Source organism: Heptranchias perlo, chromosome 1 (assembly GCF_035084215.1).
Source record: "Heptranchias perlo isolate sHepPer1 chromosome 1, sHepPer1.hap1, whole genome shotgun sequence".
Classification (NCBI taxonomy): Eukaryota; Metazoa; Chordata; class Chondrichthyes; order Hexanchiformes; family Hexanchidae; genus Heptranchias; species Heptranchias perlo.
Genome location: NC_090325.1, coordinates 136,782,459 through 136,801,999, shown reverse-complemented (window position 1 = coordinate 136,801,999; position 19,541 = coordinate 136,782,459). Strand labels below are relative to the sequence as shown.

The window sequence follows — 19,541 nt, the reverse complement described above, 5'->3', positions numbered from 1 at the left end:
CATGCGCAGTAAGCTCTATCAGCTGGAGGAGCTCTATTTAAAGGGGCAGTCCTCCACTGACAGATGCTGCAACAAATAGCAAAAAATACAGCATGGAGCAGCCCAGGGGGAAGGCTGCTCCCAGTTTAATGATGCCTCACTCCAGGTATCATTAGATGGGGTGAGGAGGAGGGGGAGGACAGAGATCTTCCCCCCGGTGGGCGGGAGGAAGCGGCCTGCCTCTGCCACCAGGAAGGCCTGGCTTGAGGTGGCAGAGGAGGTCACCTGCACCACCAACATATCGCCCACCTGCATACAGTGCAGGAGGTGCTGTAATGACCTAAGTAGGTCAGCCAAAGTGAGTACACTTACTCATTCCCCTACACTCCGTCTGCCAGATCACTGCCCCCCACCCCACATCTCCTTCTGCACAGCCAACACTACTCTGTCACATCACCCCTCACACCCACTCAAACCTCATCCTCATCTTACCTGCACTTACTCACCTCGCCAGTACTCATCCCACCACTACCACTCAACCCAATCCTCATACAATCTCATGGCTCTATCTCATACTCACCCTCTCATGCATCTCTTTCACAGTCAGCCTCACTCAACCTGCCACTACCAGTGCTGCAGTCACAGGGCATGCATCACATATGTGCAGTAGGAAGCGTAAGGCAAACGTGTTTTGAGCATGAAGGGGATGCACAAGGGTGTTTGAGGGTTTGTCATGGTTTTTACTTATATTTAATTTCTGATTAACTCACATCACATATTATATTGGAACCACTACTGCCACGTCTTTGCGAATCTTGTCTGGTTTGTGCAATAATGCCCTTTCCTGAGGATCACAATGAAGACCCACACCTGATGCCACCCATTGTGTCACTGCAGAGTGGGTGTAGGTGTATTTGCAGGGCTCTTTTGTGCAGACGACTGAGAGACGTCGGCGATGTCCCCGGTGGCACCCTGGAAGGATGCGGAGGAGAGGTTGTTGAGGGCAGTGGTGACTTTGACAGTGACAGGTAAGAAGATGGTGCTCGGTCCAGCCGAGAGCAGCTCGGCATGAAGGAGGCTGCAGATGTCCACGACTACATGTCGAGTGACGCTCAGCCTCCGTGTGCACTGCTGCTCAGAGAGGTCCAGGAAGCTGAGCCTCGGTCTGTGGATCCTGTGGCGAGGGTAGTGCCCCCTGCGACGCATCTCTCTCTGCGGTTGCCCTCCCTCCTGCTGTGCAGGTGGATGTGTCACAGCACTGTGTTGTGGAGCTCCACGTGTCAGGTGGACGGCGTGGCCGACGAGGCTGGTGATGCTGTTTGCCCTCTGAGGAGGTCATGACTGCAGCTACGGCGGCGCCCATCCGGAAGATGTACATTTGAGGGGGTCTGCAAGGTAGGCACATGTGTCTGGACCCCGGGGTAAGTGTGCAAGTTGGTGACTTTGATTGTTAGGAGGAGGGTAGTGGAGGCCAAACTTTGTCCCAAGTGAAAGAATGGCCTCCTGCAATAAGTGAGGGTCTCCCCCCACCCGCCCCCCCCCCACCTGTCAAATGGACCTTTGCAGCTGCCACAGGCTGATAGCTGCAACACGTCCATTTCAACTGGGAGTGTTTCCCCCAGTATGGGAAACAGTCCCAGTTGTTTCTAAAATCCCATCCCTCCTGACATATTCCCTTAATCAGGTCTGTTAATGACCTGAAATAGCTAGATAAATATTGTTAAGTGGCACCCCGCCGGCTTTAATTGCCTGCGGGAGTCCCACATGCGGGGGCTGTGCGTGCACGTCGGCACGTCTGTGGGGAACCCGGAAGCGGGCGAGTTGGAGCCGGGCTCCCGACCCGCTCCGGGATTCCCTGATTTTCGGAGCCCCCCCGCCACGAACGCACCCGATAGCGGGTGCTAAAATGGAGCCCCATGTGTCTAAATGCATGAAGCGTGATAAATAAGGTTGGTGAGCTGCAGGCGCAAATAGCCATATGGGAATATGATGTCATGGCGATAACGAGACCTGGCTCAAAAAAGGGCAGGATTTGGAACTAAATATTCCTGGATACAAGGTGTTCAGGAAAGATAGGAAGGGAAAAAAACGGAGGGAGGGGTGGCTGTATTGATTAAGGAGAATATTGCAGTACTGGAGAGAGAGAATGTCCTTGAGGGGTCAAGGACAGAATCTGTTTGGTTGGAGTTAAGAAACAATAGTGGTGCCGTTACAGTACTGGGTGTATTCTATAGGCCACCAACTAGTGGGAAGGATATCGAGGAGCAAATTTGCAGGGAAATTACAGAGAGGTGCAAGAACTATAGAGTGGTGATAATGGGGGACTCAACTATCCTAATATAGACCGGGATAGTAATAGTGTAAAGAGCAAAGAGAGGGGACGAATTTTTTAAGTGTGTTCAGGAGAACTTTCTTGATCAGTATGTTTCCAGCCCAACGAAGAAGGCGGTATTGCTGGATCTCGTTCTGGGGAATGAAGTGGGTCAAGTGGAGCAAGTTTCAATGGGGGAACATTTAGGGAACAGTGATCATAGTATCACAAGATTTAGATTAGTTATGGAAAAAGACAAGGAACAACCTAGAGTAAAAATACGTAATTGGAGGAGGCCAATTTCAGTGGGTTGAGAATGGATCTGGCCCGGGTAAATTGGAATCAAAGATTGGCAGGCAAAACTGTAATCGAACAATGGGCAGCCTTTAAAGAGGAGATGGTTCGGGTACAGTCTAGGTACATTCCCACGAGGGGGAAAGGTAGGGCAACCAAAGCCAGAGCTGCCTGGATGACAAAAGAGATAGAGAGTAAGATGAAGCAGAAAAAGGGGGTGTATGACAGATGTCAGATTGATAATACAAATGAGAACCAGGCTGAACATAGAAAGTACAGAAGAGATGTGAAAAAGGAAATAAGAGGGGCAAAGAGAGAGTATGAAAATAGATTGGTGGCTAACATAAAAGGGAATCCTAAAGTCTTCTATAGGCATATAAATAGTAAACGGCTGGTAAGAGGAGAGTTGGGGCCGATTAGGGACCAAAAAGGATATCTAGGCATGGAGGCAGAGGGCATGGCTGAAGTACTAAATGAGTTCTTTGCACCTGTCTTTACCAAGGAAGAAGACGCAGTAAAAGAGGAGGTAGTTGAGATACTGGATGGGCTAAAAATTGATAAAGAGGAGGTACTAGAAAGACTGGCTGTACTTAAAGTGGATAAGTCACCCGGTGCGTATGGGATGCATCCTCGGTTGCTGAAGGAAGTTAGGAGTGGAAATTGCAGAGGTGCTGGCCATAATCTTCCAATCCTCCTTAGATAAGGAGGTGGTTCCAGAGGACTGGAAAATTGCAAATGTTACACCCTGGTTTAAAAAAGGGTGTAAGGATAAACCCGGCAACTACAGGTCAGTCAGTTTAACCTCAGTGGTGGGGAAGTTTTTAGAAATGATAATCCGGGACAAAATTAATAGTCACTTGGACAACTGTGGATTAATAAAGGAAAGCCAGTACGGATTTGATAAAGGCAAATCGTGTTTAACTACCTTGATTGAGGTTTTTGATGAGGTAACAGAGAGGATTGATGATAGCAATGTGGTTGATGTTGTGTATATGGACTTTCAAAAGGCGTTTGATAAAGTGCCACATAATAGGCTTGTCAGCAAAACTGAAGCCCATGGAATAAAAGGGGCAGTGGCAGCATGGACACGAAATTGGCTAAGTGACAGGAAACAGAGAGTAGTGGTGAACGATTGTTTTTCGGACTGGAGGAAGGTGTACAGTGATGTTCCCCAGGGTTCGGTACTAGGACCACTGGTTTTTTTGATATAAATTAATGACTTGAACTTGGGTGTAATAGGCACAATTTCAAAATTTGCAGATGACACAACACTTGGAATTGTAGTAAACAGTGAGGAGGATAGTAATAGACTTTAGGAGGACATGGACAGGTGGAATGGACGGACACATGGAGGATGAAATTAAACGCAGAGAAGTGTCAATTGATACATTTTGGCAGGAAGAATAAGGAGAGGCAATATAAACTAAAAGGTGCAATTCTAAAGAGGGTGCAGGAACAGGGGGTATATGTGCACAGATCTTTGAAGGTGGCAGGACAGGTTGAGAAAGCGGTTAAAAAAGCATACAGGATCCTGGGCTTTATAAATAAAGGTATGGAGTACAAATGCAAGCAAGTCATAGAGTCATAGAGTTATACAGCACGGATAGAGGCCCTTCGGCCCATCGTGTCCGCGCCGGCCATCAGCCCTGTCTACTCTAATCCCATATTCCAGCATTTGGTCCGTAGCCTTGTATGCTATGGCATTTCAAGTGCTCATCCAAATGCTTCTTGAATGTTGTGAGGGTTCCTGCCTCCACAACCCTTTCAGACAGTGAGTTCCAGACTCCAACCACCCTCTGGGTGAAAAAGTTCTTTCTCAAATCCCCTCTAAACCTCCCGCCTTTTACCTTGAATCTATGTCCCCTTGTTATAGAACCCTCAACGAAGGGAAAAAGCTCCTTAGTATCCATCCTATCTGTGCCCCTCATAATTTTGTACACCTCAATCATGTCCCCCCTCAGCCTCCTCTGCTCCAAGGAAAACAAACCCAATCTTCCCAGTCATGTTGAACCTTTATAAAACGCTGGTTTGGCCACAGCTGTGTCCAATTCTGGGCACCACACTTTAGGAAGGATGTGAAGGCCTTAGACATGGTGCAGAAAAGATTTACTAGAATGGTTCCAGGGATGAGGGACTTCAGTTACGTGGATAGACTGGAGAAGCTGAGGTTGTTCTTCTTAGAGCAGAGAAGATTAAGAGGAGATTTGATAAAAGTGTTCAAAATTATGAGAGGTCTAGACAGAAAAGGTAGAGAGAAACTGTTCCCATTGGCGGAAAGGTCGAGAACCAGAGAACACAGATTTAAGATGACTGGCAAAAGATCCAAAGGCGACATGAAGAAAGTCTTTTTTACTCAGCGAGCAGTTATGATCTGGAATGCGCTGCCTGAAAGGATGATGGAAGCAGATTCATTTGGGGCTTTCAAAAAGGAATTGGATAAATACTTGAAGGGAAAATACTTGTGGGGCTATGGGAAAGAGTGGGGGAATGGGACTAACTGGATTGCTCTTACAAAGAGCTGGCATGGGCTCGATGGGCCGAATGGCCTCCTTCTGTGCTGTAACCATTCTGTGATTCTATGACTTGGTGGGGAGAGTGTTTTCAGGGGGTGGAAGCAGAAGAAAATGGGCTTGGAAGGGGGACGGGGAATGTGAGTGGTGAGGGATACAAGATAGTGATCAGAGATGGCCTTATCTGTAATTAAGATGATGGGAGTAGAGAGCCAGTAGTAAGAAGGCAAGGTTGAGGGAAATGTATAGAAATTTATTTTCTAAATATATGTAGTTATAGAAATAAATCCTCATTTTTTTCACAGGCTATTTAATGTGCATTGCTATACATTTGAAAATGTAATTTATGTCATGTTCTGGTACGTGGCATGGTAGGCATTTAAAAAATTATGTCAAAAGGGTTGATTTTCATTGCTTTTTAATTTCCCCCATAGGGTCAGTGCTACAGTCACTGAGAATCACATAATGAATTAGCTTTTATAACAGCTGCTATTTTGGGACATCTAAAGTACTTGTTTTAATTAAGTGGCAAAATAGCAACCTTATCCCAGGCTCTTCCAATGCCACTTTACAACTCACTACTCAGAGGTGTGAAAAAGCAATTTAAAAGGACTTGCTTTTTGGTTTTCTGTTTCTCAGCATCTGCCCTGCACCTCTCAATACTGTAGCAAAGATTAGGAACTCAGTGCTAGGAATTCAGGAGCACGTCCCCTACCCCCCCCCCCCCCCGCCCTGCGCCGGGGCTGGGATTGCGGTCGGGCCTCGGGGGTGGGAGCGATCGGGCCTCGGGGGTGGAGATTGGGGGTCAGTGGGGAGGAAGATCAGGGGTCGGCGAGCCTGTACGTCGGGATCTTGGGCCGGCAGCAGCAGTGTTCAGGATGGTGATTGTGGTAACTTAGCTTTTTTTTATTTAGGGTTGGTTTTCCTGAGTGCAGCCAATGCTGGCTGCCTCAGGGTAAACCAATGTTGCAGCGGGGTCCTTATTTGCATGTGCAAACGGCCTAATGCCTGCTCCAGGCAGGAGTAAAGTATGGGACAAAAAATTTCGGTCCACTTCTCATCAGACAGGTGCAGGACACCTCAGGCCCACTGCATCCATCGGGGGATGGACCCAAAGGAAAATCTGCCCTGTTGACTCCTTTCTGAGAGTTCGCCATCACTACTTTATTCAGATGGCCTTTCTTCATGTGTGCGCTTTGACAGTAAATGTTGGCTAGCTATTTTTACTGTGGGGTGCATCATTGTGGAGCTAGACCCTGTCTTCAACAGTGTACCAGGGATAAAAAGTGGCAGTGCTATTTTCCCCTTTATGTGGATACAATTATTCACTGAAGCTTTGCTACATTAGATAATTGTAATGATATTTTTCCAGGATGCATGTTCAGTTCAACAAACAAATAGCACCAAGGCAGCCACTGTCAAGATCTTGATAGTTGATGTTGCCATCCTAATGTGCATCCAGTGCAAAAGCATTTTTGAGGGTAAAAAAGGGTCATAACATGCATTTATTGCCAGTAATCACAGTTATGACTTAGAATTATTCAGGCTGCAGCCTCTGTCCCGTCACATATCCTCTATTTATTCCAGCACACTAAATCTGCATGAAATGACCATTATTAGCATTGCGACTTCATAAAGCAGGAACAAATTAAAGATTGCTTAAATTAAAGATTTATTTATCTCTGTTGCACTCAAGGGCGCCAACATAAATTAGTTGTGGCGTCTCACTGGGCTACATACATCTGTACATTCTGATAAACAAATAGAGCTTGTAAGTGCAAATAACTTGTGAGTCCTTTTCGCTTGTAAAAATGAAATGCAGATTCTACTGATGACACATTAACTTCTCAGAGTTGGAGGATCTGAGAATGAATGTTGATTTAAGAGAACTAATCTCAGGACAAAATTCTCCTTTGAGAATATGTATCAAAAGCAAGATACGTGTGAATAAATATTCTCTGTAATCTGTAAAACCTTTCCATCTCAGGGCAATCTTACAGCACAAAATATTGGTGTCACATTATGGTCGAATGTGGATTCTAACCTACTGGGGGTGATTTTAGGAGGCAAATGAGGGTGTGTTGGGGGTGGGGGGGCGATTCCAAAAATTGTGCAAATCCTGTTTGGATTCAGAAGCCGGCTCCAACCCGCTGGCTTCCGAGTTTCCCGGGGACCGACCTGCGTGCGCGCGGGCAATCCGAATGACAGTTAAAGAGCCAAATCTACCTCATTGAGGTACTTAAGGCACTTTACCTGTGACAGAGTAAATCATTAGAAAGATTATTAACTTACCTGGGCAGCTTGCCCACCGCTTCCGATTCACACCTGGTGAAACCAGACGTGAAGGGCCAGATCAGGGAATAAGAAACAAAATAAATTAAAAAACATGTAATGACGTTAAAACACTAAATGCACATACCTTTGAAACCTGCTCCGATGTCCGATGTCTCCCGTTCCGATGTTCCCCTCTTCACCATCCCGATATCCCCACGATCTTCCCCCGATGTCACCTCCCGATCTTCCCGCGAACTCACCCCCCCCTGATCTCCCCCCTGACCTCACCACCTCCCCCTACCCCCCCCAACCCCCTGATCTTCCACCGATCTCACCCCCCCCACACACCCCGTCAATCAGGCTTCAGGCTAGCTGCCGGGCGCAAAACCCGGAGAGGACTTTAACCTCTATCAATCAACGTGCGATCGCGTCGGAAACGGTAAGTTTGGTCCCCGCTAATATCAGGGCCACTGTATCAGCTTGCTTAGATGGTAGCACTCTTGCCTTCGAATCAATAGGATTGTGGGTTCAAGCCGCACTCTAGGACTTGAGGGCAAGGCTGATACATCAGTGTGTTACTGAGTTATGCATTGTAGAAGGTACGTCCTTTGGATGAAACATTAAACCAAGGCCCTGTCTGCTTGTTCCACTGATTCAGGTGATGTTAAAGATCCTATGGCACTGTTCAAAGAAGAGCACGGAATTCACTCTGTGACTCGGTCAACGTTCCTTTCAACAACCATTAACACCAAAAAAAAATAATAGATGGTCATTCCTCTCATTTGCTGTTTGTTGAATCTTGCTGTGTGGAAAATGGCACTTGTATTGCCTAAAAAACAACAGTGACTGCACCTTAAAGTTATTAATTACATAGAATTTACAGCACAGATACAGGCCATTCGGCCCATCTGGTCTATGCCAGTGTTTATGCTCCACTCGAACCTCCTCCTGTCCTACTTCATCTAACCCTATCAGCACACCCTTCTATACCTTTCGCCCTCATGTGTTTATCTAGCTTCCCCTTAAATGCATCTATGCTATTTGCCTCAACTACTCCATGTGGTAGCAAGTTCCATACTCTAACCATTCTCTGGGTAAAGAAGTTTACACAGAATTCCTTATTGGCTTTATTAGTGACTATCTTATATTTATGACCCCTAATTTTGGACTCCCCCACAAGGGGAAACATCTTCTCCACGTCTACCCTATCAAACCTTTTTATAATTTTACAGACGTCTATTAGGTTACCCCTCAGCCTTCTCTTTTCTAGAGAAAAGAGCCCCAGCCTGTCTGTCCTGATAGTTAGAGTCTCTTGGTTCTGGTATCATCCTAGTAAGTCTTTTTTGCACCTTCTCCAGTGTCTCAATATCCTTTTTGTAATATGGAAACCAGAACTGTGCACAGTGTACTAAGTGTGGTCTAACCAAGGTTCTATACAAGTTTAACATAACCTCTCTGCTTTCCAATTCTATTCCTCTAGAAATGAACCCCAATGCTTTGTTTGCATTTTTATGGCCTTGCTAACCTGCATTGCTACTTTTAGTGATTTGTGAATCTGCACCCCTAGATCCTATTGCTTTTCTACCCCATTTAGACTCTTATTTTCCAAGGGGCATGTGGCCTCCTTATTCTTCCTACCAAAATGCAGCACCTCACACTTATTTCTCATTGTTTGTGAAGTGCTGTGGAATGTTTTTGAGAGACATGATGACGTTCTATAGATAAATGCAAGTTCTTTACAATTCCCAATGTCAACCAGGGTTACTGGGGAAGACATCAAGTGGAGGTGAGATGTTTCCCTTGGGGAAGGAGGAAGACAGAGGGAAAGTCTGACATAGATGCATTTCCTTGGGATTAGTATTGGTAGATGCCTGGGTTCAGATCAATTTATCCACCCTCTAAGGAATGGTGTGTGTCAGAAGAAAATCTAAAAGAGGTAAATATTATTTAAGAAGTGTGTGGGAGATTAGAACCAATCTCACTACCAATTCTTTTAATTAAATACATTTAAACAACTTTCTTTACTTGCACCCTTTTTGTTCTGCTCAGAGCTCACCTCTGCTGGTATTCATTCTCTGCATACTGGTAGTTACAGCTCCTTGTCAACACACTCCAGCCCTGCATCCACTCTCACGCCTAACTATGTTCCTTATTTTAAAGGTAAGATGCACGTGCTGAGCTTGTCAAGATGTACCACTCTATGCCTATCCAAAGCGATAGGGTCGTTGCATGTTTGTATAACAAACTTGATGTCAGTATATTGTCTCAGGAATTATTTCACACATATCTGGTAACGAATCTTGCATCATAACATCCTCCTGAGGTGGGTTTTTTTTAACCCCACTTAATTCGACAGTTATGTAGCAAACCAGAGTAGCATTGCAGAGCTGTTTTTCACCATTAGTACTATGCATATTTAACCTTACAAAATCATTTAGTTTTAAGTAAATTTGAGTCATTACTGCAGCCCAATTTTATAGTTCTAACTGCCATAACAAAATAATTTTTCTTAAAATATATTTAGGTAAATTTTATGAGGCTCCACTCTTTGACATGGGGGCACATTCAGAGGGAACTGCATTGGAGAAGTAAGCGTACATATCATTCCACCAGGTTTGCAGCACACCTGATTTTCCAGTGATTAAAATTTACCCTATTTTTAATTGTTTCCAAATTAGCCATAGAAAAGGCCAGTCGATATATCTGATGGTCATTATTCGCTTTGAAGGATCTGATTGATTTGCCTCAGACATTTGTAATATACTGGACATGATTTTATAATTGCGGTGTGCAGCGGTGCTAATACAGTGAGGTTTGCACTTATTTCCAGTGCAGCATGGCACAAGTCCTTCTTTACATAATGGTAATATTAACACCAGCTGTAGCAGCAAGTCATATTCTGCATATAAATCAAATAAAAATACAGGGGAGTGGGTGGAGGTAATAAAAGGACAAAGCAAACTACTGCACAATTAACGAAAGAACTCACATATGCCCATAAAGAAAGAGATGTGGGAAAGGGCATTTTACAGATACAGGGGTATTGTTGAGGCCTTTTGAAAGGCTCTTAAATCCTGAGAAGGTTATGATAATCAATCCCAGAAGCACAGCAGGCTCCATTGGGAGCCAAAAAGGAAAAATTGTAACTGGATCATTGGATCTTTATTGAGCCTTTGTTCTGCTCTTGGAGCTGCATGTCGCTGCTCTGGTTGTTGGGGCCTCTATCGGGTTGGGTGCCGTTCATGCATCTTTAAAGGTGCCAGTCACCCATCCCGAGTATGCAGATGCTTTTTTCCCCAGGAATGGGGATCGGTTTTTCATCATAACTTTTGTGTCAGCAGAACAGGACTTCTGGAATTTTTAAAAAATTCGTTCATGGGATGTGAGCGTCGCTGGCGAGGCCAGCATTTATTGCCCATCCCTAATTGCCCTTGAGAAGGTGGTGGTGAGCCGCCTTCTTGAACCGCTGCGGACCGTGTGGTGAAGGTTCTCCCACAGTGCTGTGAGGAAGGGAGTTCCAGGATTTTGACTCAGCGACGATGAAGGAACGGCGATATATTTCCAAGTCGGGATGGTGTGTGACTTGGAGGGGAATGTGCAGGTGGTGTTGTTCCCATGTGCCTGCTGCTCTTGTCCTTAGGCCCAATGGTGTTTATAAATAGCATGCTAATTTCTAATTGGTGCAAGACCTGCACTGCACTGACAAAGCATCTGTGATCTATAATGGTGCAAACATGCGGCAGAAAGAACTTTATTAGCGCCGCATCGCAATGTGCAAACAGGAAAGAATGTTGCAAGCCATATATAAAAACATGCCCAGTGAGTGTTCGGGTCTGTGGAAGATAGTGAACATGAGACATGTTAATAACTGCACTACTAACACCTTGGCTTAATTTAATATGGAAGCACTAGGTCTTGGAAAATTCTTCAAATCAGAAAGTTAAATTGAAGGGTACATCCGTCATTTATGCTTATAAATCATGAAATAAACCTTAGTCTCTCAAGCAGATTGAAATCTCACTTATCAAATCATAAACCTGTCACTATGCAGTAATGCTATAAAGATGCAATGACTTTGCATTCTTTTTCATTCTTTTTCCTGATTACTTACAGAATGCTATTGATGAGAACATAATTTGTCCCATATGTTAATAGCTGACATCAAGGCAGTCTTGATTGTTTTTGTGTGTCTAGTGTTGCCATTGCTATCTCATAGCTTAGGTCTGCCTGTTAGTATATTTGCAGCATCATTTGTCTAGTTTTAGTTAAGTGCCAGATGGCTTTATGTCCATTTGGTTTGTGTAGTCCTATGCTTCAGCAGCATCATTTTATTATGGGTCAACTCACTGGATGGAAAACTGCCAAGGAAAGATTGTCTTGTTCAAATGTAAATATTTAATTTTATACCATAAAGTGTTATTTGAAAGACTTTGAGTAACATTGATGGATAGATGGCAAAATGCTTTAAAATATCTATGAATGTTTGATGGTGCAGAAATAGTTTAAGCCATTGTTATATATTGACATTGAACTGATTAAAAATTGTTAGATAGTGATTCTAAAAGTCTGACAAACCTTGTGAAGAACATTTAATCAATGCCTGTCCCATAAGGATTCCATCCACACACTAAATTTTATATATACTGGTTTTAGGAACTTTGTACAAAGCATTCATTTTAATTGGTTTCTACATGGTCATCACATTCTATTTTGGTTAAAAGATAAAATGATAATAATGGATGAAATTGTATAGCTTTTGAAAATTTCCAAATAACATCTCCATGGAGCTTCATGAGCATCTAATCATTTGTACTGCATAAAAACATTTTAAGAAGGATTTTTTAATAAAGTGAAAGCTGTATGATCATTAATTAACCAATTAAACTTTGTTGTGTATGTGAGCTCATATATTATAGTGACAAACCCTGTCCTCTAAAGCTGTTTATTCTCTAAAGGTGATGATATTCCGAGCTTACATCAAACTCCTCATACCAGGTTTGGTTCTCAGTTGTAGAGTCCTTTACATAGTGATTCATGTAGATGACATCTATTGGGTTGTCTGTTAAATTAAAAGGCATATTTTACACAGTCTGTAGAAGGAGCAAGCCTGATGGAGCAAATGACCTTTCTCATTCCATACTGATGTGAAGAAACAGCCATATTTGTAAGAATTGTTGATAGTAAATAAAAGTATTTATAATCAGATCCTACTGATTTTCTTCCTGCAAATTGACAAATTTCCCAATTCTGTAATTCCTGAAATGTCATCAACCTCATCATTATTTCTGAGCACCTTTTTTAGATGCATAGGTAGCAAGCATTTGGCATGGTTAGGAGTGTTTTTTCTCATCTTCCACCCACTACAGAATGAATAAATAAAGTAAAAAATGGAAATGGGTATTTTTTAAACTACAAGATCAGTCAAACAAACTAATTAAGTGTGCAAAACTATTTGGTATTTTTTTTTGTGTAACACTACATCTCCCCCAAATTTTCACCTGCAAAATATCAGTTTCCACATGAAAACTCAAATTCCTCAGAAATGTAAAAAAAATCAAAAGAAGGAAAATGCTAAGGACACTTTAAAATCTACTCAATAATGCAAGCATTTTTCTTTCCATAAAGCTATACTTAATTAAGATCATGAGCAGGACTGTACTGAGGCTACATAGCCAAATGTTAACTGGTCTAGTTCTTGCTCTATCGGGCGGTCGGCCTGAGATGAACCAAAAAGGGTACAAGTTGTGCCAAATGATCTTTTCCTGTTCCTAAAATTTCTGGTGATGTTCCTAAAGTCTAGTTGTTTGATAAGAATTATTATACATACTATATAAATGTAGGTCTTCATTCTTTGTGGCAGATGTACTGTAATAAACCAAGGGACATTACCTCATATTTGACCACTCAGATAAGTAATATATGCCTTTTGGAGTGCAGTGTGGTACAGTGATAGAGAGAAACCATGGTGATCACATAAATCAATTGACATTAAAATGTATTCAGGCCAAATTCAGAAATCACTTTCTACACAAGCTCAGAACTCCATCGTGGCAGAATGTATGCACTTGTACCTTGTCCTTGATATTGTTACCATTCATCTCTATATCAAAATGATACTGATAAACATAAGTTGTGTGCAATAACTTCTTTCTTGGCACAGTTTATGTAGTTTTGTAAAAAATGTAAAATTGTCAAGTAAAACATCTTTATTTGGAACCACAAAAAAAAGAAAGGAAGAATCAGTCTCTCCTACCCTGAACAGAAATTGGGTGATGCTTTGACTATCCCTGATAACTGCAATTTCTTCCTTTTTCTAAAATATATTGCTTTAAAATACTCAGACCTCATAAAAGTTGGCATATGATAAAATGTATGCACAAATATTTAAGTGTGGTTTCAAATCTTATTATATACCTTATATACCCTCGCAATCTTTCACTTGGCAGAACTTTAGTGGAGAGTCAAGCCATACAACCAATTGTCAGAAAATGGACCAAAGCTTTTAGTATTTACGTCCAATATTATGATTCTTTGCAGTATCCGTTTAGCCTGGCTTCAAATACAAATGCAGTAATGCATCAGAAAGATTCAAATTATTGGTAAATAATGCATTCCAGAATTTGCTCAATTATGAAATCAAGCTAAAGACCAAAGCCTAATGCAGTATTTACCAATAATTAATACTTTTGCTTGGTATTACCTCATATAATGCCATAGATACTTAAGACTTCCAGTTTTAAAATATAAGAATACTCTTTCAGAAAAAAAATGGACAGTGTCTCTCATTCCTATTATGTTGGGGGAGGGGGAGGTGAAGAATAAATGCAAGATTTTTACTGCCAACTCCAATCTTGAGGGCCTTGACACAACATAAATAACATTCAGTAACTCATGAAAAACAAAATCTAAGCCTCTTTTGGGAGGATGATTCCACTCTACAAGCACCTGAAAACTTGGATGTTGCTCTGTGGCATTAATAGTACTGACCTCTCATCCAATTGCTTGAAACTCACTATGGCATTATATCCTTCTACCACTAAGCATATAATTATATTACTCTGCTTCCCACTTTCTTTTCTCTACCTTCTTTGCTTTTCTCTATGGAGGCAGTGAAAGTCGTCGGAGCACTCCCAGCTTATCCATGCACCTAGACAGCAAATCTTATGTCCAGGCTCCTAGACATTTCCATGTACCAGGTAGGAACTGCATGCGCTTCGCTGGGTTTTGCTCAAACATTCTTTGCTTCTTTTATAATTTTGACTTTTATACAAGAGTATCTTGTATTCTGCAAAACCCCGCTGTCATTGAAATGGTAATTTTGTATGGATTGCTTTGATTTTCAGGATACGGAGTAGGTGACACGGTAGAAATTACTGTTGGCAATATTATCATTTAACTCATACCAAATTCCTCTTCATTATTTTAACGGAGATATTAACCCATTAAAATATCTGTGCATTAATGCGATACGAGTGCATTAAGCATTGTACAATATTGTTATTGTGAACATGAAATAGTTACTGTGCATCTTGTCGTTCAAAACAATAGATACTGTCAGGATTTTTGTAAACCATTCCTGGGGTATTAGTGTCAATTTGACATAATACACATGCAATATGCATTGCTTTAGATGTGTTAAAGGAGAGATATTTATATAGAGATTTTTGTTTAGTTCAGATTTACTTCAGATACACAGCACACCCATCAGCATCTGAAAGAGAACATTAACATTTCAAATGGGAAACATTTCACTGTTCTGGTGAGGGATCCCATCTCAAATGTTAATGGTTCAAGGTTATTGTTAGCTTGTCTTTCCCTTCAGGTGAATTGCTGTGCACTTACAGCTTTTTTGTGTGTTTTTTTAATATCTGGATTATTCGTATATGACGCAAACCTTCAGTAGATGCAGGTTGCTTGACTGTGTCCGTTTTAAATCATTGCATTTCAGGTTTAGTGAACAAACAGAATGGAGGTTCAGCTTAGCAATTATTTAAAAATAAAATCTACACATTTCTTTCAGTCTGTCACGCCTTATCAAGATAAACAAGTTGTTCTGGCTTTCAGTACTTAATTGTTTCCAACTTTGTTAATTTAACATGTGTCAACTAAGAAACCTGCAATACACTACGGGGCAGAACATGCTTTCTTTCATTTATTAGGGGCCCGATAATGGAACATTTGATTCAATAGTGGATTTTAATTTCCTGATAGTTAACTGCAGATTATATCTTGGCATTGTGTAGTAATTACATCACCGTTATTAATCCTTTTCTGTGAGCATTATAACATATGGACAGGAAGTGCACTGATGGTAGCTGCTCATATTGCCAGCAGAAAAAGTGATATCAGAAGCAGTACATTATAAATAATAGAGATTCCAGATCTCCTATAATTAGTAGGAAGTCTAACATACAAGCTAGCAAATAACAAATTCCAGTAATACAAGGATTTGACTTGCCTGCATTTGAAAATGACCGAGATTCTTAGTGGACCTGATTGTTCCTGTTTGTAGTCCTGTTCTTGTGCTGCTTTTCTAATTGTAGTCCTGTTCTATGGACTACAGTTAGAGAAGCAGCACAACTGTTTATGTTAACCTGGCTCATTGGGATATAGTCATGAGGAGAGTAGCAGGTGGAAACAGACAGATGAAACAAAGTAGATAAAATTAAATAAAGGACAGAAAGAAAACAAACAAGACAGGAAGAGAGACAAAACAAGCAAAAGACATGAAAGAAACCAGATATAGTGAAACAATAAGATGAGATAGAGATAAGCAACAAAATAAAATCCCTCCAGGAAAGAGGAAAACAAATCTGGGACATAGAAAAAGCAAATCAAGATGAGAGAGAAAAGTGAAGCAAAAGCTTTATATATTAAACTTACTTTTCATTTATATTGTTCATTTTTCATGTATCTCCTTAGTGACTTTCTTATATGTAGGCTGCTTAGATTGTAATTTCTTTGATGATTTTCCATACTTTTGTTTCTGATTTCTCACTCACAATTTTTTGTGCCAAATTTTTTTTTAAATGCAGGGGAAGAAAGCAGTTTTATAGACTACAATGTTTTACTTTGACTTAGGAACACTGATATCAGGAGGTGATTTCAAGGCTTAGGTGTTATAAATGTCTCAATATTTGCGCTTGAACTCCTCAATTGGATTATTGCCTTGTAATCGTTCCCAGGTTATTAATTATTCTATTCTTAGCCAACATAAGCCTCTGTTTGTACCGCCTGTGCAGTCTCAAAATTTGTGACTATCATTTCAATCTACATCTGCAGGCTCTTAACATTTCCCATGTGGCCTAAGGTACTTGTGTGTTCTGGTATGCAGACATGACATCAGCTAGGCAAGTAAAGATAAAATGGTTAATAACTGATAGGGCCATGTCAGATCTGTCACCATAAGATGGGCCTAGAATATAATATTAAGACATCATAAAACTGATCTATGACAAAAATTTAATGTGTAGATTTTATTTACTTCTTAAAAATATTCCAATTGTTATCTTACAAATCACTCACCATCACGCATTTTAATCCATATGGGAGACCAGAACAATCTGGCACATAAGACATCTCTATGACCATAGGCAGTGGCCTTCTGTAATTGGTCAGATGATTCATGTTTTTCTTCCATTTCCCCCAATCCCCAGCACTAGGCATTACATAAGATACCTAATTTCTGCCTGATGTAATTCAACCAACTCAGGCAAGCATATAGGAATAGCTAGCGTTGCAGCTCTGGGATTCTATCTTGCAACTATTTGATTAGAAGCACGACAACTGAAGCTAACAAGTGCCTGAGTCAATGCACAACACATTTTATTTATTGGACATTGCTAAAAGAGGAGTCTGAATGATTAAGAAACAGTCAAAAATTCAGGGAGATAAAACTGAAGAATCAAACTGAAGAAGGTCATCCAATGCCAGTGAACTTGTTTATTTTGTACCAACTTTATGATGTGCTAAAAGAGCACTCTAGATTATGTACCACCCTTGAGCATATGATTTTTAGGGATTGGGTAGTGCAGTTGGCTTGAATCTAGCCCAGTCTGAATGGATGATAGTGCTCCCACTCTTGATTGTACCTACATAAAATTAGATTGGGCAATCTCAATCCATTTTCTTTGCAGCATGGGGCTACAGCACAAACCCGTTTTCTATACCTGACTTTGCTTTAGTAGACCTGGGAGTACTTAAGAATGAGAAAAGTCAAGGATGAAAAAGGCCACTTTGTCCAATGAGTTCATTCCTCTAATATTTTGATTATTCCAGCCTAGCAGCCAACTACATCCTGAACTCCCCTAATCTTTGATTAACTTCTTTACCTGATAAATCATTTCAGTGTTTATCACCTTTTGAGTAAGGAAGTTTTCCAATATCTTGTTTAATTTCACTTTACATTTATTTAAATATATACCCTCTGATTCAACTGACCTTAAAATAATAATATTGGTTCACCTTATCACTCATCTAATATCTTATCTACCTCCATGAGGTTGGTCTCTAACCTTCCCTCTAGACTGTAGAGCTTAAGCTGCTCTACAGTTCTGGGCATCCATCAGGGCAGTGGGTGGGGATATATAAATTTCAGAAAGCCCAATTTCACCAGGACAATCTATCACAGTGATCGATCATGTTATGGGAAGCCATCAACTTCAAAAATTTTTAGTACCTGTCCCCTTGGGCTGAGAATGCTCCCCCCCCCAACCTAAGGCAGGCACCCCACCAGCATCATAAATGGCATCTGTGCCCACCCAAAATATTTCAACGCTTCTGACCCAGGGAAGCGCACTCCCACCGGAAACTCCCCCTCCCTTCTGCGGTGTCAACCTGAAATGTCAGCCATGTGCTGCATATGTGGTCAGATGCCTAACTTTGAGATTAATTGCATCAGTAACAGAGGGCAAGTGAATGGTTCACATTTAACGTGCCACTGTATGGGTTCAAGTTTTCTGGGTACTGTTGTTAAACCAAAAAATGGCCAACACAAAGGACAGCTCATTAAATCAAATAAAATGATGATATAGACATTATATAATTTGTCACCACTGAAATCAAACCAATGTGAACATTTACTGAGCTTTCTAAAATTTAAATATCCCCACATTGGTGTAAATTCCAATGATCTTTTATTAAAAAATCCACTGGTTTCTTCACCATTACTGACAGTTGTGAGATGACATAACTGATTGCTGCTGTCAAACAATTACAGAAATATTACACTCTGTTTATGATGGCTTGAAAATACAAAGCAATACAATAGGCATTCTTAAAAATGCTCTCTGTGCTGGCAATAATGTCAGATGTGCTGCAGTGAATGAGCAGGACTGTGCCACTGATCCAAGTTCCAAAAGAGCCATTTTATCTATTGCATCAAAAGCAAAATACTGCAGATGTTGGAAATCTGAAATAAAAACAGAAGATGCTGGAAATACTCAGCAAGTCAGGCAGCATCTGTGGAGAAAGAAACAGAGTCAACGGGTCAATTTTAGGATGGCCGAACGGGTGCGTTCGTGGCGGGGGGGATTCCTAAAATTGGGGAATCCCGGAGCGGGTCCTGAGCCCGGCTCCAACCCGCCCACTTCCGGGTTCCCCAATGACACAAATCGGTGCGCACGCATCCCCCACATGCGGGACTCCCACCGGCAATTAAAGCCGTCGGGATGACAGTTTACATAGTTAGGGAGGTACTTGGGGTCATTGACAGACCTCATTGGGAAGAGATTTTAGCAGGGGTGTGATTTTGGACTCTCCTCAGCGTGTTTCCCATGCTGTGGGTGAGAATCCCTACGTGGTCAGTTTTCGGTAAAATATTAAGATGCCTACGTGGCAAAGAAGCAGAATGCAAAATTGGCCGGAAATAATGTAACCTCGCATGGCAACCTGTGCCCGGCTTATGATTGGTGTTGACTCTTGTGTTAATGATGTTCCAACCCCTATCGATCTGTATAAAGGTATGAGTTTTTATCTTTGTCTTTGTCTCCTTATTCTGTTAGAATCGTTCGGATTCTCTCAGGAATCTGAATTGAAGCTACAGACTAAGACCTGCTATTAAAGTTGTGATGAACTTTAAAATGTATTCGACTTCAGTTTTTACTGAACCAGACTGAGGGGAAAGAATCCGGATCGTCATGGGAAGCACTCCCTGTTGTTGCAGACGTGTTTCA

At 41.6% G+C, this 19,541-nt stretch overlaps 1 protein-coding gene across 1 annotated transcript in view; it reads left to right on the top strand.

The window, feature by feature from the left end:
- ablim2 (actin binding LIM protein family, member 2) overlaps nucleotides 1–19,541 on the top strand; it is a 378,415-nt gene that overhangs the window by 248,395 nt on the left and 110,479 nt on the right. Inside the window, exons 13-14 of the mRNA XM_067991317.1 lie at nucleotides 9,418–9,528; nucleotides 14,475–14,564. Of these exons, the coding sequence (XP_067847418.1) occupies nucleotides 9,418–9,528; nucleotides 14,475–14,564 (201 nt within the window). The remainder of the gene's footprint in view (nucleotides 1–9,417; nucleotides 9,529–14,474; nucleotides 14,565–19,541) is intronic.